General features: G+C 37.8%; 2 protein-coding genes and 1 long non-coding RNA gene across 7 annotated transcripts; 1 reads left to right on the forward strand and 2 right to left on the reverse strand.

Moving 5' to 3' along the window:
* The first annotated feature begins 4278 nt into the window (after positions 1–4278).
* LOC131333722 (protein LOL1) lies at positions 4279–6583 on the forward strand. Its single transcript, XM_058368426.1, has 5 exons — positions 4279–4420; positions 4915–5028; positions 5160–5273; positions 5366–5475; positions 6309–6583. The coding sequence occupies exons 1-5, from the start codon at positions 4357–4359 to the stop codon at positions 6345–6347; spliced, it is 441 nt and encodes a 146-aa protein (XP_058224409.1). The 5' UTR covers positions 4279–4356; the 3' UTR covers positions 6348–6583.
* LOC131333736 (uncharacterized) lies at positions 4312–5457 on the reverse strand. The gene is made up of 4 exons (XR_009201877.1): positions 5319–5457; positions 4866–5067; positions 4582–4671; positions 4312–4451 (listed from the first exon to the last, which is right to left on the reverse strand). It is a non-coding gene; the product is annotated as an uncharacterized LOC131333736 (long non-coding RNA).
* A 1864-nt stretch (positions 6584–8447) lies between the features above and the next one.
* LOC131333717 (ferredoxin C 2, chloroplastic) lies at positions 8448–14751 on the reverse strand. 5 transcript variants are annotated; one of them, XR_009201870.1, is made up of 8 exons: positions 14428–14751; positions 14283–14346; positions 12782–12870; positions 12079–12147; positions 11122–11166; positions 10875–10960; positions 10011–10066; positions 8448–8955 (listed from the first exon to the last, which is right to left on the reverse strand). XR_009201870.1 is itself a non-coding variant. In XM_058368416.1 (7 exons), the coding sequence occupies exons 1-6, from the start codon at positions 14623–14625 to the stop codon at positions 10916–10918; spliced, it is 510 nt and encodes a 169-aa protein (XP_058224399.1). In that variant the 5' UTR covers positions 14626–14751; the 3' UTR covers positions 8448–8955; positions 10875–10915. The 5 variants fall into 5 exon arrangements, 4 of the variants coding, with proteins under 4 accessions (XP_058224399.1, XP_058224401.1, XP_058224398.1 ...); XM_058368416.1 differs by lacking the exon at positions 10011–10066; XM_058368418.1 differs by lacking the exons at positions 10011–10066; positions 11122–11166.
* Between the last annotated feature and the right edge of the window lie 10172 nt (positions 14752–24923).

Consider the following 24923-nt stretch of genomic DNA (forward strand, 5'->3'; position numbering starts at 1 on the left):
GACGGTCCACTGATTCAAATGTCAGCATCACATCTAAAGGGCCATAACAAACAGACAATAGGATGAGATATGAACTTGCATATATTCATGTTGACATAATTACACCAACTTGATTGAAGGGCTGGTTATGTTGGGTAATGGTTGAACCCAAAATTATCAAAAGAAATTGGCTTGTCTGCTGTTCAGCTTTGGACAGTAGAAATGCGGTCCAAGTAATCACAAATGTCAGATAGTATTTTTAATGGTCCAAATTTGTTTTCAATCTTTTATCGGTAATAAAAGACTTTTACCGGTAAAAGATTCAACAAATCTGAACCATTGATTGTTAATAGAAACGCTTTAGATTGAACCGCACATGAAAGCCACCCAATCAACAATGAAATGATATTAATCTGAAACAGTCCAAGTTTTTGGCTTACAGATAAGGATCTAATAATATTCAACAAATCATGTTTGAAGCAATGATTGATACTAATTGCCTGTCTCATAGGCTAAAACCCACAAAAAAGAACATGTGGATGTTGATTAGTTCCCTCCTAATCCAAAAGGGCATTTTCTTGTCATTAGCGTAAAATGGATAAACATCATCAAAAACATATGGTTAATAGGGGATTCAGGGAGCGTGCTGCACAGCTACGTGCTGTGCAGCGTGCTGCGCGGCCTCCGGAGCCGTCTTGCCGGCATCGGCCCGATGATCAGAGACGTCCACTACGTAGAGCTCGTCGAGTACTACAAGCATACCAAAAATCAACCCGATCAAATATCGTTAACTACTTCATCGGAATACATATAATTTGGAAAAAAATGAATCCTAATGGATACGAAACACTGGATCAAAACCACTGAATCCATTCTTTTCGAATTATATGTGTTCCGATGAGGCACTTAACGATATTTGATCGGGTTAATTTTTGGTATAGCTGTAGTACTCGACGAGCTCTACGCAGTGGACGTCTCCGATCGTTGGGCCGATGCCGGCAAGGCGGCTCTGGAGGCCGCGCAGCACGCTGCACAGCACGTAGCTGTGCAACACGCTCCCTGAATCCGTTAATAGGACTTTTAGGTTAGAAAAATCAAAGCATCCTAAAGACTTGTATGGTATAGAGATAATGCGAGATTGTTATTCAGCCATGGAATCTTAGAAGTCGTGATAGGCTGGGATTTCACATAGCCGTAAGGTTGCTCTATAGTGACTGCGGAGGGCTTAACATCGATAGCCGGTGATAATCTCTCCGCAATTGCGTACTCCTTGCGAGTCTCGTAGCTGTATTTTGATCAGGAATTCTACAAAAAGAAATGAAAAAATGAGGAATGAGCCCCGCTCTGATATCATGTGAAAACTTTATATCAAACTACAATCTAATTAACAACTAGTGGAGAGGTCCTCAAATTATATTAAAGTGATCGCTCATTTCACTCCCGAGCGATGTGAGACTATATTTCCTTACCAAGGCTAAAACCTGCAAAATTATGAAATGAGTAGAAGTCGAACGGATTCTACAGGGAGCAAGTCACTATAGGGGTGTAGTGATCATCCGGACCGTACATTTCCTCAATCGATGGTTCAGATTCGTTATCAACTTTTATCGGTCAAAGCGTACTTTTACCGGTAAGAGTTAACAAACATATTTAAACTATTAATTGTCAAGAGAAACGGTTGCATACTACAGGAGGTGCTACAGAGTTGCGCAATACAAGGTCCCCGATTCGGAGGGGGACGGGACAATTTTGAGTATTCCCTTGCAATATACGATGTCGCTTTCTGCAGTTATACAAAAGTGTTGTTATTACTATATCAGGAAAAATGGCCATCCAAGGGACCAAAAGCTTATGCTACGAATCTAACAAGAAGATTTTAAAGGTCTGCTTGGACGCGGTAATTATTACCACCATAGGTTTGGTCAAGCATCAGGCCTGGAATTATTGACAGGAATATCCACATGGGATCAAGTTAGAAAGTGGGAAAAATTTGCCGAAGTGGTGGTCCCTCTCTGTGCAATCCTTATCCATCAGCCTGCAATGGGTTGGTTCTTTGGTGGGTTCTCCACCTAGCAAGGGTCACTGCCCATGCTTTGGTCTCTTCAAGGACTCATTACTTACCGGGTCCATTTTCTCTCTCTCTCTCTCTCTCTCTCTCTATCTAAGCTGCTAGCTGGAGCATCGAGTCGATACCCTATCCAGTGGGCCAACTCCGTTGCTCATGTGTATGCAAAAGTGAAGCTGGTTTGTTCCAAACAATCTCAGATTTTTTCACAGTTAAAAGCGGCTGTGTGCTCCGGTTGTTATCGATACAGAAAAGGACTCACAAAATTTTACTCTCCATCATTTGCAAACCATGGTTTTCCGATTTTTCTCATCACTCATGCGTCGGGCTAATGTCATCAAAATCAAGTCCACAGCATACCAAGCGAAACAGAGAAAATCTGAATAGAGCAACTTGCTCAAATACGTCGTAACAATGAAGAGTAATCCTATGCTGAAAAAGAGCTTTTATACATATTTTTCTTTCCCTTAATCTCTAGTATTTATTTTTAATCAGAACAACCACCACTCTGGCTGTTAATTTTCAAAATGACACTGATGAGTGTAGGAATCAAGTAGTCATCAGTCACGTTCACAAATGCAAGGACACGGGACACTCGGACAGGACACCAGCAAAAGTTGCAATGCAAATCCAAGTCTCACAGCAGGTTAAGTGGTGTTGGGTTGGTATCACGTGGTGCCCGCTCGATGCATCCAGACCGTCAGAAAATGTGTTGAACGACCCAGATTGAAACACTCTCTCTCCAAATCCGAGCCGTCGAAAACCGAAATGGACGGCCCGGATAAACTGACCGGGCACCACGTGGTACCCACCTGGCACCCAAAAATTTCTCGGTTCAGTGGGATTAAGTTCAAGTCCCTGTTTGCTGAGTTGGGTTACGTGGCCAAATCTTAGTTGTCCAATGACCCAGGAGGAAGGAGCGTGTGGTTTAATGCATCACTCACGTGCATGCAATAAATCTTGCACCATATCTAATCCTAAAAGCGGTGGCGGAACCAGGATCGGAACTTGGAGGTGGCACCCAAAAGATCAATATATAAACCCTCCGTCTAAAAAATAATGTCAGATCTGCAAACCGAGAACTTAAAAAAAAAATATTTTTGTTCGAACAAATTCAAACTTGTTTTTTTTTTCAAAAATTAAAAGAACTGGTTGATATCTAACATTTGACTGAAAAAAAATTACAAAACTTTTTGAAGAGAGTAATACCAAAAAAGGTGTACGTGTTCTAAGATTAATCATGCATAATATCCACACACACAAAAAAAAAAAAAGTTTTCAAGATTAATCGTTCATCACCAATAGTCAAACAATTGCAATTGAAATTGGAGAAGAGTTGTGAAGGAAAACACCAACAATAGACAAATATAGCAATTAAATTTGGTGAAGAGTTGTGAAGCAAAACAGTACTCCTTATAGGCTCGGCTCCTGCTTGAAGGAAAACATGACGCTTTTTAGAAGCTTTTAAAAAAAATTGGTGAAACAAGAGAGAAAGAGGTGGGGGGACTCGAGAATCTATGACAAGGCTGATCTTGATATGCCACCAACAGAAACCGAAATCATCACATCGAGCAATTATTCAGTGCCCTCTGGGGCACGGCCACGTGGTGCCCCATGGCCCTTCTCCACCACACATTGTGGTGAGGTCACTACACTTTCTCTCAAACCCACAACAAGAAAGGCCTTGGGACACCACGTGAGGGGCACTGAATAATTTTTCCACCACATCTACCCATAACAGAATAAAGAAGATGTGAGAGATTTGTAACAGAGGAAAATGGTAAAAACTCTCTTTTAACAGCTGAGAGACTTGAGACCACCTTCCCTGTCTACTTTTATCCAGTTCACAACTTATATAGCCCACACGCACCCTTTCCTCTCTCTTTCTCTCTCATCTGCAACCTCCAACGGTGTGTGTTTGCCTCACTTCACAAGTCCTACTTAATTCATACCTTGTGGTAGTAGCGTCTACTTCTTTTGGTTCTGTTTTATGCATACAAAGTAATTCATATATGGCTTTTTAATGAAAGAATTCAGTTGGGTACCAAAAAATTTGCTACTTAAGCACACATTTCTAATATTGTGTTCTCCATCATCATTTTCTTGGAATTCTGGCTTCAATTATGTATGCTCTCTATCTATGCAAATTATGGGTTTCTTCAGGTACAAACACGGTCTTTGCTAATGCATTCCGAGTTCTTTCCCTTTTTCCAGCTACGGACAAGAATGGACGAACAATTGCACTGTTTCAAGTGCATGAATTAGCAGGATTTTAAGATCTTTGAAGAGAGATTACCTCTGTGAGAGTCGCAATGCCAGTTCCTCTTGCTCCGTATCCGACGCCTACCGTACCGGTTACACCACCTGCTGCAAATGGTAAATTACTCAATTCTGTACTTGTTTTAGTCTGCAAAGAATGTATAATTCTTTTTACTGCTACTTATAAAATAAAATAAAAAAAGAATTCTTTTTACTGCTGAATGGCAAAATTGGTTACAGAGATCATACGGTAAATTACTCAATTCTCATAAACTCACCACTACTTGGAGATCATACCGGCATAAGATTGAAGTTTCGATTTCCTTTCTCCTTTCTTCTTCGCAACCCAAATAGAGTTTACCATTCAACTACAATTATGAACAGAGCAATAGAAGACAAAACCTTTAAGCACTTCCAAATTCAAGAGACAATCATGCTAGAAGTTAGGAAGTTCAATGTCAACCTCACATGTAAATAAAATTGGGTACATAAGAAGATAGCCAACTGTCAGGGAGTGATACGGTTCTTATAGTTTGCAACATTATTTCGTTCAATGGCTCACCCGGGTAGTCTCAACAACCAAGAACTCATCAGGCAATTTTGATCATCAGGTGCACAAAGCCAGCTAGTGTGTTCAGGATGCCGAAACCTTTTACTCTATCCAGTCGGAGCAACCTCCGTATGTTGTGCCGTTTGCAATGCTGTCACAGCTGTGCCACCTCCAGGTATACCTCGTGCTTTTTCCTTTCTCAGCCTATCTAACCCTGAAATGTTGCAAAGACTAACTTAAACACATTCAATAGTTAAGGATAAATCAACTCTAATAGTTAATTGTCATTGTTTGGACTCAAACAAGGCACGGAAATGGCTCAGTTGGTTTGTGGAGGCTGTCACACCTTACTCATGTATATTCGTGGAGCAACAAGCGTACAATGCTCATGTTGTCATACTGTCAACTTAGCTATGGAAGGTATAAATCACCAATAATGTCAACAGATTCCTTAGATCTATGTACCTTTCGGCTATCCATTTGTTTTTAAGCATCAAATGTATGTGTGACAGCAAACCAAGTGGCACACGTCAATTGCGGGAACTGTCAGATGCTGTTGATGTACCAATATGGAGCACGATCTGTCAAATGTGCAGTTTGCAATTTTGTGACAACAGTTGGGGTTAGTATGAAAAGCCTTTTACTCGCTAATATTATAATAAGCAAGTGGATCATAGTGTCCATTTAATAAATAGTCGAATTAACTACACAAGCTTTTACTCAATTCCAGCTCATTACTAAATCTTGTAAAAGAAGAATAAATTCAAAATTATAATCACTCTATAGACAAGTCCCTGGAGGAGACTATAAATTGAGAATTCAACGGCTTTTTTGGTCTTATTAATTATAAGCAGTTACAGAATCCAATTTTTTTCCTTGTCACTGAGGCAGAAGGCAAGTGAACAATAGTCAGACAAGTTTAACGACATGCCAAGCCCAATTTGAAATCTCATACATCTCTTCTCTATCCTCCTTTAAACCAAGCTTTTCAAGGAGAGGGAGAAAAAAAAAGATATGAGCAGTTACATATCCAAGTGTAACTTCAGCTTAACAGCAAGTCTCAACTTCTTGAGCATTTACCGCCACAATGATCTATCTCAGCTAATTCCAACTTTTCAACCTCACTATCTGAGTTCTTATTTGTACCGAAAAGTTTTTCACTCAACAACAGATTCTTAAAGAAAACATTTGTACAAGTCTTTATGTGGCTTGTTTGATTATGTTACTAGTATTTTTTTTGTTTTGTATGTTCTTTTCCATTTTTTCAAGTGTATTTCCTAAATACTGATGATATAAATTGTTAACTTATGGCACTTCCAACATTTTAGTAGAGGGAGGTATGTGTAGGATATAGGATATACAAGTTCGTCTAGACTGACTTTTACCTTTGTGTTTTGTATCTTGTTACCTTTGTGTTTTGTATCTTGTTAATTATGCACTGTGTTGGTAATGCAGGCCTCAACAAGCACTACCGAACAGAAGTTCAGCAGCTAAAACTACACGACAGTTTGGTTGGTTACTAGTTACTACAACCTTCAACCATTCAGTTTGACATCATCTGGTGTCACCAAGTACTAGCATTTCTAGATATATCTCCTGGCTACATGTATAGAGCTATTTTTCCCCGCGTGACTTCATTATGAACGTCTGTTTTGGTATGCTAGATGTCTAAGAAGTATTGTAAAAAAAAAACTTGGAGGTTATGAGTGCCAATGAATGGCTTTCAACAAGAATAATTTCATTTATCTTTATGTCACCTATGCACAAGTCCACATTAAAGTAGAAAGTGTCAAGCTGTTTCAGCAGCCAAAAGGATCCCCATAAATAAATCACATACTTCAAACTGGGAAATCAAATAAATAAATCTGGACCAAATTCATAAGAAAAGGTAAGAACTAAGGTGAACAGAAGATAGACTTGTATAAAATTCCCTTGGGAGCTGTTGAACACAATAGAACTAGCATACTCAGAACCATAACTATTATAGATTTCAGAGTCTTTTAACCTAATTTCTGTAAAGAAAGACAGATAGCATAGTCTCCATGAAGGCTGGTGAGGACTACCGAATAAGGTGAGGTACAAGATGAGGTATCAAGAAATCAATTCAGAATGACCACTAAACAAAAAAAAAAAGAAAAGAAAAGCAAATCATTCTGAAGGTACTATCCCCGTTTTCATGTACGCAATCAAATAATCCTACTAAGCTGTATCCAACTCTTTGTGCACAGATGTGAAGGGCCACATCTCATGCTAACCTTTTTCCCAACCACCAGAGCCATGTCAAACTCTGCATTGTCATCGTTTCTTCAGCTTGAACCATGAGTTCTTTCAATAATGTAAAGCCTTTTGTCCTAGAACATACTAGAGCATCATTTTCTCTTACTCAGCTTCACTAATTGCTATTACCTTAGAATCCTTGAAACACGTCTTAATTTCATCCCTGCATCTCCTCCCTTATCCCTTATCCATCATACCTTCATTCCCATATCGTTAAAAATTTGAGTGTGTCCCACTAGCTTGTTTAGTACCATCTTAGATAAGGTTCCCAATGTAGTGAGATAATATGACAAATTGCCTACAACTGCAATAGACATTCCTCACCTTCAATGGAAAAGGCACATGTCAATCACACAACATTTTAGAAGCGACTACATTCATCAAAATATCTATAAAGTGACAAAATGGTAGCTTTGGAGAAAGGCTTGTCTATCGTTCTCAACTATCCCAATTCAACATCTTACGATTCGCATCCACACATTGAGAATCTTATACTTTTGCAAGTAAAATCTGAAGGACCGATTTGTACTTCATTTTCTCCTGTCTTGAGAATCATCTAAGAAGTATAAACATGTGGCAAACAATGTAAACCATTAGACCTCCCTGCATCTTAACTCATTGTCCCCAAAACATTGACTCACCAACATATCAAACTTTGAAGCCAAAACCCAAATGCTATCAGCCAAGATGAATATAAAATTGATGGATTCCTTTACCGAATCCATATAGCCCTGTGCCATATCATGCTCCAAATCCTTGAGGTGATGGCATGATTGGATCAGAGCAGAAAGGAAGCTACATAACGATGCTGGGAAGCTTTCCACTAATTAACTTGCCATAAAGAGTAGTACTAACCCTAGTCTTCGTTCAAACGAAGTAAACTCTACCTAGTCAGACTCCTAAGAACAGGAAGTGGAAGAGTTATAATGGGTTAAGTCCCATACTTCACCTTAGTCAGTTTAAGTTTAGTCAGGTTATCTGTAGCTTCTTGACTACTGTACACCCAACATCAAAGTTCATAGTCGGTAATACACAATCTCCTTCGGACGTAATTCAATTTGGCACAATTTTTTTTTTTTTTTTTTATGGTTGGTCTCTCCATTCTTCACCATGTAGGCCTCAGGTGCTGTGCTCTACATTTTCGTGGTGTAAGCCTCAGGCGGTGACTTGAGCCTCTATCCTTTTACTTTTCCAACTTCTCTCCAGGAAAGTCTACAAGCTTTGCATTTCCACTTCTTTAGTCCAATGATCAGAAATCAAGTTAATTTTTCTTGCAGTACAAAGATTACAAACTTGGAATGTTACTGATACATTTCCTTTCTTAGAATTCTTAGGATTCCTCTATAAATCTCAACTCAAAAGTTTACAATCGTTAAGTTCTGGAATTTGTGGTACTCAATATGCATACAGATTACAGAGCAACACTTAAATCGACCTCAACCGTTTTCACAACACTGTTATCACTGGGCAGACAACATAAAAGAATAAATTCAGAACTGCAACCATTACTTTACAACCAATCTTAAAGCCAAGCAACTTGTGGTCGTACGTCAAAAAAAAACATGTGGTGGTACGTCAAACGTACCACAATGGCCAAGTCACCTTTCAGAGAAGAGAATCGCAACTAGAGAGAGATCCATAAACGATATAATTTCAAATGAATGAACTTCTAGTACCAAGCAGGCCCATCTAAGTGCTTATTTGTAATGGATTTTCCGCAACTTGAAAAGAAAATCAAGCTAACCTAGTTTTGTCACCAGAGACTGGTCCAGAGTCCCTCCCTCCACATGGGTGACACTGATATTCTGGGTTCCACCAGATTGACCTAATGATAAAGATATTAGAAACCAAAAGAGAAAATGCAATTTAACAAACATTTCATGTAATTAAAGAGTCAGCACCGATGGCAGTTCTCTGATTTACTACCTAAAAAGAAGCTTCTGTTTTACCCTTAAAGAAACAAGACTTAGAAGATTTCCTATAGGCCTTCTCCTTGAATTTTGGGCTTAGTCCCTTTATGAAATCGACTGGTTCCCAAAAAAAAAAAAAAGACCTAAAGAAGAAATTCCATCCATCTTAGCCCCCAAAACCACAAATACTGGAATCCTGTTTGAATATCAACATATCTTACTCTAATCCTTGCTAAAGTGGTCCAAAATTTCATTTCTGAAGAGTGAAAACTGAATGCTGTGGATTAAAAACATCAAATAAACTATTCAATATAACAATCAAAATGCCATCTTATGAATCATGACTTCCACCATGTACCTGAAAGAGCTCTGAGTTATGACTAAATGTTCAAGTAAAACAAAGAAGTTGTGCATGCCTTCAGATTTCATTTTCGTAATATTACACCTACTATTGGCTTTTAATGTGAGGAAGATCTTATGTGGTTAAATAACTAACTGTGGCTCTAAGCTTGACCTCCGTATTTATATTGCCTTGGTCACAATGCAAGCTGATCCAGTATGTAAAAAATTGACTAAAAGCAATCTCCCACACCCCGGAGGAATAGAAAAAAGAAGACAGGAGGGAAAATAATTGGCCACCCAAACATCAGTAATCATGAGCTGGAATCAGTTACACAGTTTTATATGCCCAGCTCTGTAGGAACACATTTTCTGTTATAAAAGTAGACCATGGTCCATAGATTTCTCTCTCTCCAGGAAAGTAGACTGTAGCATTTTCTTGGCTCGAACGTGGCTCCCACAATGCACATGATGGAGGATTTAGTCTTAAAAACGTTATTGTCACCACTGACCACCAGAAACTAGGGGAAGCATTACAAACAACTCAATCCTTATGTTAGCTAAACCACTTATTGCAAACGGTACTTCGATGAAAAAAGCAAAGAATTATGTAGTCAATACCAGCATTTACCTTTCATCTTCTTCCAAATGTCTTCTTGGAGTGACGTCTCACAGCATGGTTTTAGGCTGGGAATATCCAACAAGGCAGGTATGGATTAGACCAGCCTCGTTGCCTTCTTAATTTCCAGGAAACACCTTGACAAATGCATTTCATGTCCACAAATACTTCAGAAAATAAAATGCTGACATCACCATCAAATGATTCTTTCTTGTCTCACACCCCACAACACTAAGAAGTTAATTCTCACTTCTCCTTACCTGCTAAAAAACAATTGGACTGCAATATCCTATTAGATAGTGTTAAGAATAATAACCACTTCATGCGTGCATCCACTGGCCTCCGCTATGATGCTCTCATTCTTTCACGAATTAGAAACATATTCCTTCATTTGGCAGTTGTTTTTAGGGAGAGAGAAGATGAAAATTGCTTCATCTGGAAACTGGGGGAGAAAATGGGAAGGAGTTGAGAGGAAAAAATGGTTCATCTGACAACTGAGAGAGACAGAGAGAAAGGAAGTTGTAAGTTAGTAGAGTATTAAGTAGCCTGTAAGACTTTCTAATCCAGTTAATAATCATTTCTACTCAAATCTTTTCTTAAAATATTTATACTCTATTCTAGTTAACATTAAAAGCCAGGCAAAAACTAAACATAGTAAGAATCGAATCTTCATGAACAACATAATCAAAATTCTAGGAAAAGAGCAACGGCATTGATATATCGCCCAGAAAAAATAACATTCGACCCACAAGCCAACCGCAGATAGTACAGGATGTTGACTCTGATTAGTCCTAGTACATTTAAGGCTCAATGAAGGTAAAAGGATTGGCGAAATAATACAAACGACTATGAGAAAGGATAGGGGGGAAATTATACATCTTCACTCATGATCCATAACTCCAATCCAGTTATGTAGCTTACTCATCACCCATAGCTAACTCCAACGCATAGTCATCTCTTTCCTGCACAATTACGTGTTACTCAAGTAAGAAAAAAATACAACAAAAGCAATTTGGTGTACCTCCACCTTCTGTTCTTTTCAATAATTCCACATGCTCTTAGCTATTATTGTTAGTTAGGAAAAACAGATTCTCTTCAAAAATTTGTAGGAATGTAGACTTACTATTGGACCTCTAGCAAAATATCTTCCAAACTGAAGCCAATACACCTGAACAAGTCAAGAGTTCGTACGTCCATGATCCAAATAATAGAAAGGACAATCCATAAAACAATTGTAGTTCCCCAACAATAAAATGTAGTAAGAGAATTCCCTCAAATAGTGTATGCTACTATGCTCCAAGAGACAAGTGGAAAGCATGCAGGCACCTAAATGAAGTATCTTAGATTCTTAATGCACATACCCTACCAATTAAGTATTGAGCTGCTTACAAGCAGCCACCTCAATGACAAGTTGCTCATGGGATGCTTTCAAGAAACAACATCCAAACTGACGATATCTTACCACTAAGAAAACTAACAAAATTACACCTAGCGATGAAACTCGTGGTATACGCAATCAACAACATACGACTTAATAAAAAAGGATTGCAATATTCTTCTAGACTAATATGCATTACCCATCTAACAGGGTAAAATAATTTGAACGACATTTCATACTGTAATCAGCCATGGCGAGACACATTAAGGGCTATAGAAATCTAATCTTTTAGATGTGCTTCCAACCTGCTATGATGTAAGTAGTTGGGAGAGCGTAGAACAGGATCTAGCACTATAGAGTGTAAAGAACATTTTCCGTGTATTAGCCTGATTTGTTCCCACCATTCCTCATCAACGGGCCATATTGACTCCACAAGGATGCCTCAAGAAAAATGGCATCTCTGGGAGAAATATCACTTTATTTACTAACAGTGAACAGAAAAGCACAGCATCTCATAGAAATCTATGAACTAATCCTCTATGTACGCAATCCTTAATTCTTGCTTTAAATTTGACACTTCACATCACAAAACATATCATGCTGCCTACATTGCATCAAAACCATTTACTTTCTTTTGGAAGCCCAGAGCTCAGACATGCTGTAGGTTTTCTGGAAGTGTAAACAATGTACTATTGACATTACCTCATCCTCATCTTGTGTTTCAACTTCAATATCAGAAGAAGGGAAGCCCACGCAAAGAAGTGCATAGCCCTGCATTGCAAATCAACATGAGTAAATTTGCGCTCAATTTTGATGCTTCCATAGAAAATAAATGCATGTCTTACTTTTTAGTTTGATATTTGACTTACTATGGCTGGAAAAAGTAAGATTTTAAATACAAGCTGTACATGCCAAAGTGACCCTGAACAACATGAAAACAATAAAAAGCTACTTTTGTTGGTTTCTCTTCTTTCTATAAAAATATGACGTATTAAGCACACCAAGAAAAGACTATTTACATCCATGGAAGACACGTAGGAAGTAAATGATCAAACTATAGTTCCGAATGCTTTCTTTATTCATCAAATAGTGGATCACCTATGACTAAATACTTTAGATAGCTCTTGCTTAACAGGGTAATTTCAAGTACTGGCCAATAATTCAAGAATCAAGATACAGTAGAACATTAATAGTTGTAGTTTTAAAATGAGTCAGTCTTTTTAAGCTATGTTGCATGTACACACAAATATAAACTAATAAGGTCAATCCGCGCATGCGACATTAGAGTCACATAACAAGAACAAGAATCCAAACTCCTACTCTGATTCCCATTGTTCTAGAGAAAATCCGATGTATTTTATAACGGAGAGCTAAATGTCAAAACCGGAAAGTGAACTATACGAGCCTTAGATTTCAGCTCTGCAGATATCCCTAATGCTTCAGGCTGTCTAATTTGGCCAGATTTTACGCGAACAGCACAGCTAGTGCAACAACCTGAAATGTAGAAAAATTCATAAGTAGTGCTTAATTACTTGGCTGAATAGCAAAGAATCTGTTAGATAACTAAATACAATGCTGATGGCAACCAAGAAAGAGACAAAACAAAAGCAGCAGAGTAAGATGCAAACTCGTGAAGCCACAACTTCCTTATCCTGCATGATAAGTGTAATGTTGTATGTGCATCCTTTCTAAGTAAAAGTAGCAAGGACACAGACACGGACACGGCGGGTGAACGGCAAAAATTAAATAGATTAGATACACATTGTCATGTATCTATAATCGTTACTAACACGAATATGCTATCACCAAACATGCAAAATTAATGGAAACCAATACTAACTTAGGACAAAAATGAAAACTGACATTTGTTTCTACTGTTCTACATATTTAAGAGATGATCCATAAAAAAGACAGACCACAAGGCACAAGTGAAAGTTTGTCATAAATTTTCAACCCTTGAAAGAAATTCTTTGTATTATGAAGTGACACCACGTCGTGTCCCCACATATGAGACTCGTGTATCCCTAGCGTGTCCTGACATCTCCCTGCTGAGGTTTTATTGTATCTATAGCCCCAAGTACGACATATCCAACACGGATTCAGCCACCATTTAGGTGTGTTAGTGCTTCATAGGCAGGTGCACATGCAAAGATAGAAGAAGGATTATGTGAGGCTTAATATGGTGCTGAAAGCATTTGAATGGCTTGTTATGGTATAATCATGCATATCTTGAACACACCACCTAAAATAACATGCCAAGCATTATACATGAATCACCAATTCCAGGCCCCCAGCATGGAAGAAGCAAGACTTGTACTTGTTTTGAGGCGGCCACATCCCTAAGATGCCTACAATTTCTACGGGAGCACAAAAAAAATTTCTTTAAGACGTCTCGGTTTTCAAAAGTCAGGTAGAATTACTGCCTTCTAATGCCTAGAAACTGGACTACAACATGACTTCCAATTAAATTCTTCTTTCTCAAGTTTTGGGACCAACGGGGAATTCAGATGCAATTATACAAAAATGCAATCTCAATTTCCAAAATACTCCATTAATTTGTACGAGTGCACAGTAGGTACTTAAACTCTTCACAACCCATTCTCATCTGAAATGCATAGCACTAAAACGCACAAAAAGTTCAAAACTGCATAACCATAAGTAGTCACAGACCACGTAATAATATTAGTCACATAATCCTCGAGAACGCCCTCCGCTCCTGCTCTCAATCCTCGCACTTGCGAATTTTACTAGTTCGGAATGCTTTTCAAAGACCTATCACGCTCGCTCACGTGAATTACGTGACTAGGGTAGTGATCAAGGAGACATTGCTTCATACTTCATCATGACAAATAAAAACAGATAATAACAGAAAACAGAATCGAAATTTCGAAATTGTAGAGCAGTACCGTGCCTGCAAGCGAACGGGAGAGATATACTCTGAGCCTCCGCAGTGTGCAGTATATACTGGTCCTGCATTTTAATCGATCAACATCAACACAACTCAGAAACAATAGATACACAGAAGCGCGTATACATGCCCAAGAAACTGACCTCGGGCACGAAGAACTCGTGAACGAGCCCACGTTTCCTGTCGTGGACGGTGACTTTATGGGAGGGGACCCCGACTCCTACAGGCATCTGGAGCTCCGGCGTCGTTGTGAGGCAGCATTTGAGCGGAGGTAGACGCCGGTAAAGCGGCGGTTTCGGGCGGAGGAGGGTGGAGAAGGTACACGGAGCTTGGAGATTCATCGGAGGTTTTTCTGTGTGTTCTGTTTCAGGCTGAGGTGGTTCGTGGCGCAAGATGATAACGGAAGCAGGACACGGTTTCGGATATCAGGGCCCGTGATTGGATAGGACACGAGTCGGGTTGGAATTGGAATTTTTTTTTTTTGGTCAAGAGGAAAATCAATTTTTTTTGTGAAATATCAATTTTTTTTGGTCAAGCGAATTGGAATTCGCTTACCGGTCCCGCTATGAGTTCTTAAAAAAACATAATGACTTATTGAAATAATATTTCGTGAAATATGAATCTTGTTTGATGAAACTCGATGAGATCTTTTGAAAAATTAAAAAAAATTAAAAAATTATTTTCGTAGATACATTTTTTTTAATTTAAAAAATTACAAATAAGTACTTATTTTTTAAGAACCTTTAGCAGAAATATATACTCCATAAAAGAGGCCACAACACACACGATGAGTGTGCAAGTGGAGCTTCCCGTTTATTCAAATGAGGGATGGTGTTGTGCAGTGGTGTGCGCAGTATCGTGCTCTGAACATCCAACTGCTCGGGTCTCATCTCGGCAATGAACGGCTCTCGATCGTTGGTTGTTGAGATGAGATTCGAGCCGTTAGATGCACGATCCGACGGCTTGGAGGTGCGCAGCACAGTACTGTGCATCTTACTACACAGTACCAACCCGAAGTCCCCGTTTATTGTTCGATCAATTTTTAGTCATATTTTGTCAAAATTCGATTAGCAAACGCATCACTACCCCGCCCTCTAGTATATTAGAGTCGATACACAGATAGATAAATTGTCCAAGAGCTTCCCGTTTATTTTGTCCAAATTTTAGTCATATTTTGTCAAAATTCGACTTGCAAACGCATCGCTACCCCGCCCTCTAGTATATTAGAGTAGATACATAGATAGATATGTTCTAATAGGAGATGAGCTTTCGGTGTGACCTGTTTTTGAAGGACTTCAGGTTGGTGTTGTACGGTAAGATGCTCAGCATCGTGCTGCGCACTTCTGTCGTGCATTTGACGGCTCGAATTTCATCTCGGCAATCAACGATTGAGAACCGTTCATTGTCGAGATGAGATCCGAGCCTTGGCTCGAAAGTGCACAGCACGGTGCTGCACACACCACTACACAACACAATCTCTCAATTCGTTTTTAAGGTGTGTCACAAAAGTGTTTTTCACTTTGAAAAAATTCTACGCGGCCCCTCCGTGTAGAAAGGATGTGCGGCAAACAAATGTAGAAATGACACGTCATCATTAGCCCAATTTGAAACTTAAAACAGTTATTCTTTCTTTTCGCTCTTGGATTCTGTAGAGCAGAAACTTAATTATGTGTGCTTTAGAGACAAAAATTAATTATGATTTTTAAGGATAAAATGATAAAAAAAACAAAATCTCCGTACCGGTTCAAACAGATTGAAAATTGGAGCACTTAATTTTTTTCACCATATTTTTTAATATATAAACAATCTAAAAATATTATGTGTTCAAATTTTCAATCCGTTAAAACCGGTGCGAAAATCTTATTTTTTTAATCATTTTATTCTAAAGGATCATAACTAATTTTTGTCTTCATGACTCTCATTATTAAGTATTTTCTCTTTATTTAAGACCCTATAGAGCAGATACTTAATTATAAGAGCAATAGAGACAAAAATTAATTACGACCCTATAGGATAAGATGATCAAAAAACTAAGATCTTCGCAAAGGTTTAAACGGATTGAAAATTGGAACACTTAATTTTTTTTAGACGGTTTATATATTAAAAGATAATGCGAAAAAATTAATTGTTTCAATTTTCAATCCGTTTGAACCGATGCAATTTTTTTTGACCATTTTATCCTTAATTTTTGTCTCTATGGCTCTCATAATCAAATTTCTGTTCTACAGTGTATTAAAAAGCAGATACTTAATAATGAGAGTCATGAAGACAAAAATTAGTTATGACTCTTTAGAATAAAATGATTAGAAAAATAAGATCTTCGCACCGGCTCTAACGGATTGAAAATTCGAACACTTAATATTTTTAGATTGTTTATATATTAAAAAATATAGTAAAAAAATTAAGTGCTCTAATTTTCAATCCGTTTGAACCGGTACGAAGATTTTGTTTTTTTTATCATTTTATCCTTAAGAATCATAATTAATTTTTGTCTCTAAAGCACTCATAATTAAGTTTCTGCTCTACAGGATCCAAGAGCGAAAAGAAAAAATAACTGTTAAGTTTCAAATGGGCCTAATGATGACGTGTCATCTCAACATTTATTTGCCGCACATCCTCTCTACACGGAGGGGCCGTGTAGAATTTACTCTCTTTCAGCTTTGCCCCAAAACTAAATGATACTGTTTGCTTTTTCCAGAGCTCCCTACGTCCTGACTGCCCGGGGTACGTAAGATCGTAAAACGTGTAACCCCAACAGCCATACCCCCACGATCTCCCTCTATTTTTGTTTTGGTTAAAAACGCTCTCTTCTTCTTTCCGTCCATTAATGGTTCTTTCAAATCTACCCAAACTACTCTCCCTGTTTGCCATTTGCTTATCTTTCTGTTAATTACTGCCATACCGTATACTAAATGGAGTCAAATTACAAATCGAAGGGACCAAAGGCAAACGCTCACACGTCTTCTTCAATGTTCCCACTTACTATTAATTCATAAAAAATAAAAAGATATATAAAAAACAAACAAAGTTACATAATTGTGTTTTTAGTTTGAATTACATCACGAAATCAAAATCAAAATGCAATCCTGGTTATAGTGAATCATAATTAACACGATCTAGTTCAAAGAAAACAACTTCTCTTTGCATTTTTTTGAAAAATTCTTTAATTAAATTAGGGATGGCAATCTCGGCCGAACCGATGGGTATCCGAACCGAAACCGTTTTTTTTCCCCGAACCATAACCGAAAAATTCCCCGTTGGTGCGGATATGGTGGAGATTGGAAGATAACCGAACGGGTTCGGTTCGGTTACGGAGGAGTTGATAACCGAACCGTTCCCCGAACCGAACCGTTCCCCGAACAGAACTGAAACTGGGTATTTACAAAAATACCCTTGTATATATATATACACACTTCCCACACCCACTTAGGGTTTTCATTTCACTCGGCCAGTGGCCACTCCAGAGTCCAGACTCGCCCCACCTCCAGAGCAGCAGCGACTGCTCCAGTGCTCCGTTCGATCTTTCTCTCGCGAATCTCGATCTCTTTTAGTCTCTTCCTCAATCTGGACTCTCTCTCTGTAATCTCTATTCACTCGGCCACTCCTGATTCCTCTGGAACCTTTCCAGACCAGACTCCACTCCATAGCTCCAGGGCAGCGACTACTCGGTGAGATCTCTCTCTCTCTCGCTCGATCTCTCTTAGTCTCTCTCTCAATCTGGACTCTATAATCTCTATTGCACACTCTCATGTCTCTGTAACTCTATTTTTGCAGGCTATGACGATCAATTGACTCAGTCAACTGTAACTCGATCGTGAGATCTCTCTCTCTCTCTCTCTCTCTCTCTCTCTCTCTCTCTCTCTCGATCATGTATCTCATCTCTCGATTTTTTCAGGAAATCAATTGCAGCAGTCTGGTAGTCCGCACTCCGCAGTTGCCACTCTTCGGAGGAATCGGAGCCCAGTTGACTCAGTCGACTGTTATCATTGGTTTATCTCTCTCTCTCTCTTGTGCTCGAAAATATAATCTGCTTTAGATCTGTGTGCTTGAATTTGCTGCATGTGGGCCAAGTGTATGATTTTGTTCATAGACTAGTGTACCAGTGAATTAGTTGACTGGACTAAAATTTGCTGCATGTGGGTCAATTGTTATATATCAGTCCTTTTTCTTGATTCTTGATTTTGATGGGTATCTGGTTGTGGCATTGAATTAATCAGATTTTAAGATTTTAAACTATGATTATGAATCTTGTTCCCCAGAGAATGAACCTCGGTACTGGAGGCTCTAAGGGTATATATGATTCACTTTCCAGATGCCTTGGTGGTGCCTTGGCTAAACCTTGGAAATCTTAATGTCGTAATGCATGTAATAGTTCGAAATCGAATCTCTTTAGAAATATTTTCTGGATTTGTGTCCTCCATTTTTAGAACCTCTAAATATCTAAAATGCAAGGAAACATGGAGAAAGCAACCATATAACTACATTGATCTTCAATAAATTTTTCGTTGCTTGTATATAAAAAGTGGGTATGATGCAAAAAATTAGTAGCAAGTAGATATGAGTTTTTTGTTTTAGCTAAAAGATAGCTGCAAGGTCATGTTTTCTTGAAGTCTGCAAGGTCATGTTTTCTTGAAGAAGTTTTCTTGGCTCTTGCACTCCCCTTTTCCAACATAATGTGACCATTTAAATCTCCTTCTATCGCAAGGGTAAAACTTATTTCGCAAACCACCATGTTGGATGCCAAGGATTATGGCACTATGATAACGGATAAAAGGTGAGATTAATTGCCTTATATTCCACAAAATAAGCTTTTGTTGAGTACTAAAAGGCATACAATGATGCTTTGGTTGTAAGCTTGTAAGGCTCTGATTTTAAAGGGTGGTGGGAGCGTTTTTGGTTTACTAAATAGAAGTAAGTAGCAAATGGCTTCGATTTAGAAAGTTGATTAATGATTGATTAGCTATATGATATGTAATCAGCCATGTTGTATGGAATCGGGTACTAGTGCAGGCACTATCTAAGTGGTGGATTAATCTAACTCCCATATCCAAGGATACTGAGACATGACGAAAACTTGTATTTTTAATGTAATCGTTATACTTTCTAGGACGATGTGGTGTTTACTAGGTGCCATAACTATTTCATATATAATCTCGGATTTTTATGTAAACTTACATGGTAAACTCATAAACTTGAATTGCTAGGATGGACGTCCAACTTACATGATATTTCTTATTGCTACTCCATTTAGGAAGCTTTTATAAAAGAATGAATAGTCATTGTTTGTGCTCCCTTTGTTTGATTATGGCTCCCTTTGCGTACATTAAGCTCAATTTAGCGGATACCTCTAACTGAGCCACCAATTCGACTTGAGGTGTAACGAAGCTAAATTGAGTATCAATTGCCTTTTATTGCATTTAGTTATATAACGTGGCGGTGGCATAACCCCATAGAATTGTGTTGAGAACGAGGCGGCGGCATAGCCCCTCTAGTCTGCTTAACTAGTTTGTGATTTGATTGTAGCTTGAATTATAATGGTAGCTTAAATTTGTAATTGTAGCTTGAATCATGTCTAAATCTGCTGGTGTTTTCTTAGGATTAGATTAATTATGTCTGAATCACCTATCGGTTCGAGTGCTCAGTCAACAAATCCGGTTGATGGTTCTGGGCCATCACAACCAAGTGGTAGCCCCGTACCATCATCATCCCCTCTTGATAACCATGCAAGTGACAATCCTACTCATCCAAGTGACAATCTTACTGATGAAGTTGAAGTTGTATCAGGAAAATCCGATGATGATGATGGTGGAAAAAGGTTAAGGAGTCCTTATTGGGCTCACTATAATAGGGTGAAAATTAACGGGATTTTCAAGGCCATTTGCAAGTATTGTGGAACAAAAATTTCTGGAGAAACAAGGAATGGAACTTCGCATTTGAAAGAACACTATTTAAGGAAACACCAAAAGAAGGATAACATGAGGCAACAAGTTCTAACAAATAATTTCATGAACAAAGACCGTCCTCCGCTACTAACTTCATATAGTTTTGATCATGAGACGGCACGGAAAGAACTTGCAAGTGCCATAATCATGCATGAGTATCCCCTTTCAATTGTGGACCATGTTGGATTTAAGAGGTATTCAAATGCTCTTCAACCTTTATTTAAGGTGCCGTGTAGGAACACGATGAAAGCTGAAATATTTAAGATTTATGAGTACCAGAGGGGGAAGACAATGAGTTTGGTGGTGAGTAATGCAAGTAGATTAGCTATCACAACGGATATGTGGACTTCAAGTAATCAAAAGAAAGGCTTCATGGCTGTCACAACGCACTTTATTGATGATTCTTGGACTTTGCAAATTCGCATTTTGAGGTATTTCTAACTTATATCGCTATATTTATTCCTTTATGCAATGTAAATCTTCATTTTTCTATTTTTAACTAAATATCAATGTTGCATGTTAGGTTCATATATGTGCCATGTCTACATACAAAAGAAGTTCTATGTGACCAATTGTTGAATTGTTTGATAGATTGAAACATTGATAGGAAGATTTCAAGTATAACGGTTGATAATTGCTCTACCAATGATGCCATGATTGATCTTTTGTGGGACAAACTTGATAGTGCGTCGCTCATGTTGGGTGGGGATTTATTTCATATGCGTTGTTGTGCGCACATTCTTAATCTTATTGTTAAAGATGGGTTGGATGTTATCAAGGTGGGTATTGAGAAAATTCGGGACAGCGTAGCTTATTGGACAGCATTACAAAAAAGAGACGAAAAACTTGAAGAAACAGTCCGCCAATTGAATGTGACTAGTACTAAGAAATTAGAACTTGATTGTGCGACTAGGTGAAATTCAACTTTCTTGATGCTTCAAACAGCCCGACTTTATAAGGATGTGTTCATTCGCTTAAGCAAACGGGATGCTCAATATAATTCCTTACCGAGTGAACGTGAGTGGGGGTTTGCTAAAGATTTTTGTCAGAAGCTCAAATTTTTTTTAAGGTGACAGAGTTGTTTTCTGGAATTAAATACCCCACTACTAATCAATGCTTTCCAAATATATGTGAGATTAGACTTGAATTAAGAGATTGGCTCCATTCTGAGAATCAGGTGATTAGGGAAATGGCCAAAAGAATGGTGGAAAAATTTGACAAGTATTGGTCTGTGGTAAATGGTGTTGTGGGGGTTTCTGCTGTATTGGATCCTAGGTATAAGATCAACGTGTTGGAATTCTACTTTAAATTATTGTTTCCAACAAGTTATAAGGAAGAAGTTGAGAAAGTTCGTGCACTTTGTTATAAATTGCTTAAGGAGTATCAATGTCCTAGTTCAATGATGGAGGGTATTGGTGACTCTTCTTCCCAATCAAGTTCCATTGATGAAGAGTCACTATCAAAATATGATGTCTACATGCTTAGGGAGTCGAAGAGAAGTAGGACAATCGATACTGCAAAATTGGAGTTGGATCATTATTTGTCGGAAGATGTCTTGCCAACATCCGTGGGATTTGATGTCTTGAATTGATGGAAATCACATCAACCAAGTATCCAATTTTGCAAGCCATGGCTAGGGATCTGTTAGCTATTCCGGTTTCGACGGTTGCTTCTGAGTCCGCATTTAGCACGAGTGGTAGGTTGGTGAGTCCACATCGTAGTAGACTTCATCCCGATACAATGGAAGCCTTGATGTGTGCTCAAAGTTGGTTGTGGGCTGCTGAAATGAAAGGTAATGAATTTAGTATCTTGCATTTTTCTACTTTAGTAATCTAAAACTAGTACTTATGAATTTTTTACTTTATAATTGTTAGGTGAATCAACATCAGGGTACACCACTATATTAGATGATGCGGATACGGGGGATTCGTGCGTGACTCGTGAGGTAATTGGCATTTCTCTTACGTCTCTCGTGGTTTTAACATTACATATTGCTCATATTAATTGAACTTTTTTTGTTGATATTAATTCACTTTTTTTGCCTTTCAATTTAACAGATATGAACTCAGCAAATGGAAGTTGGCATTTCAAGATGGAAATCAAAATTGATTTTATTTTTCCATCTCTTAATTCTGCAAATGGAACTTTGTATTATTTCAAGATTTGTGATGTGGTGCGATGTGGTGACTGAACTTTGCATTATTTCAACTTTGGCTGGACTGATTGGTGTGCATGTGGTGACTGGAATCACTGGACTGACTAAAGTTTGTATTAGTTTTACTTTGCTTTATAGTTGTTTTGTGGATTGATTGACAGCATGTGGTGGGTGTTTTGTTGTGAATGTTGGTAGCTATTATCTATTGAGAATGTTGGGATATAAAATGGTTCACTGGTGGCTATCAAGGGTGTATTAGTCTTTTGTATTTTGTCAAGAAAAGGTCAATTATTTGTTTACAAGGTTATTTTTGCTTGATTTAAAGGTGTTATTCACTATAAACTTGGTAGGATTAGTTTTTTTCCTTCATTAAAATGATCAGTATTTTTGCTTGATTTCGATTATCCGTTCGGTTCGGTTATTACCCGATATCCGTTCGGTTCGGTTATGGTTACCCAGTTCCCTCCCCGTTCGGTTATCAGGGCGGATATGGGTGGTACTTCGGTTTCGGGTATCGGGTACGGAATACCCAATATCCGCCCCGTTTGCCCCGAATGCCATCTCTAAATTAAATTATCATATTTTAACTTATCTAAATACTCATTTTCAATTAAGCTCATAGTCAATCCACATAATCTCTTGGATGAAAACTATACATACTCCTATTTTTTTTCTTTGTTGGATTTATCATTTTTTATAAAGTTATGATTTTTTTTTTGTCTTTGCCCTGACGATGATCCACCAACAGCAACATGGCAGCCCAATACCGAGGGGAAACCAACATGTGACAGATCAACGTGGTAGCCCTGACGATGATCCAACAACAACAACACTGTCTCTAATCCGCTGCACGTCAAAACAAAACATGAAAAGACATAACAATCACATTAAAAAATATCAACTAGCAAGCAAATGTTAACTTGTATCGACAAATTCAACATCCAGCCCTTTTACAACTGGAACAGACCATCCAATCACAAACCAACAAGCCCCCCTAAATTTCCAAGACTATATATTTTCTGAAAAGTGTTATATACACCCAATAAATCCTTCGCTGTGAGAAGATGACCAGAAAATTCTGCACTAGCCCTTAAGCTCTCAAGCCTATACCTCCAACTGAAAGCCTTTACCGACCTTTCTTCCCAATCACATGGATAGAGGATCCATCATCCAAATAATCTGCAAAGTTAAAATATTGTCCACCCTCCAACAACAAGGGCAAGACCTATCTTTTTCTAGAACAATTTTAAGTCTCCTTATCACAAATATTCCAATCTACATGAATTCGTCAACTACATCACAGTTTGATTTAGAACAAAAAATGAACAAAATAATAAATGTACAGCAAGATTACCTTGCAATCCAGCCCAGACGTAAAGTCATTTTGGATAACTAAGAATATGCATCAATGGGGTACTACTATAAAGAAAAAAATTTGATAAATTGTCGGATGAATTATCCCTTAACTACTTTCGTATATTTTCGAAAATTTGGGGTATGTGCAAATTCTCCCAATTAATATTAGGTGGGCGAATACTTGTACAATAGTTTATACAAATGCGCACACTTTCTTTTTATAGTCATCCACCCCCTCAATGAATGGTTAGGATTATTTTCATATAACAACCCATATTCTTAGAACTCTCCCAATCAATATATTTCTGTCTTTCACGTCTCTAAAATATTTCAGAACTCTCCACAAAAATCTAGCATATAATAGAGTTATTTACAATCTTGTTGAACATTCCAGAAGAAAAAATGTGGAGTAGTTCTCATTTTTTATAAGTATTTTATCGAATAATATGGTTTTGCAACAAAAAGTTAGATAGTTTGAATAAACACTTAGGAATATCTAATTGAGATAGTATATTTTTAATAAATGATTAAAATGTTAAAAAATGGCTTTAACTATTGAAGTAGGACCTATTATGGACTTCAAATAAAACAAATAATGTTCACTCTATTTTCAGTTATTGAAAAAATTTCTTAATATGCACATAATTGTGTTATTTAATTGGTTTAACTGTATACAAATAATATTATTTGATTAAAGTAAAACTTAAACTATCAATTGAAAAAAAAACTAAAAATGAAACAAACAAAAAATTACAGTGGAGACCCATGACACCTCCTAGAGCCATAGTAGGTTGTTTGATATACATCAACAACTCCTCTAATAAAACAAAATCAACTTTCTCAACCGAAACTTTACACTTCTTTAACAACTTAACCGAAACTTTACACTTCTTTAACAACTTTGTAATTAACTCCCCAAGACTTATCAACGAGACCACAGGTTCATCAAGACCTTTATCAAACATTGATTCCAAATACATCTACTTCATCGTACCAAAAGAGAACCGATGATACTTCGGTGCTTTTACCAAAACCAATGAGAAAAGCAATTAATATTCTGTTAAGATATATTTGTTAACAAACACAGGTTGATAACGAAACCTAAATCCAACGGCAATGGCTAATGGTTGATTAACCAAGATCGGATTGCTGAATCCAACAGATTTTGCACTTTCCCTCACTCTAC

The sequence above is a fragment of the Rhododendron vialii genome, chromosome 7a (genome assembly GCF_030253575.1).
Source record: "Rhododendron vialii isolate Sample 1 chromosome 7a, ASM3025357v1".
Classification (NCBI taxonomy): Eukaryota; Viridiplantae; Streptophyta; class Magnoliopsida; order Ericales; family Ericaceae; genus Rhododendron; species Rhododendron vialii.

Excerpts from the sequence above, each read along its gene's own strand:
- LOC131333722 (XM_058368426.1), top strand. The coding sequence starts at position 4,357 with ATGCCAGTTCCTCTTGCTCCGTATCCGACGCCTACCGTACCGGTTACA. Across the intron at positions 4,421-4,914 it reads TACACCACCTGCTGCAAATG|GTGCACAAAGCCAGCTAGTG; the intron begins GTAAATTACTCA and ends TTTGATCATCAG. Across the intron at positions 5,476-6,308 it reads ATTTTGTGACAACAGTTGGG|GCCTCAACAAGCACTACCGA; the intron begins GTTAGTATGAAA and ends TTGGTAATGCAG.
- LOC131333717 (XM_058368416.1), bottom strand. The coding sequence starts at position 14,625 with ATGAATCTCCAAGCTCCGTGTACCTTCTCCACCCTCCTCCGCCCGAAA. Across the intron at positions 12,871-14,282 it reads CCCGTTCGCTTGCAGGCACG|GTTGTTGCACTAGCTGTGCT; the intron begins GTACTGCTCTAC and ends TCTACATTTCAG. Across the intron at positions 12,148-12,781 it reads CTGCAGAGCTGAAATCTAAG|GGCTATGCACTTCTTTGCGT; the intron begins GCTCGTATAGTT and ends TTTGCAATGCAG.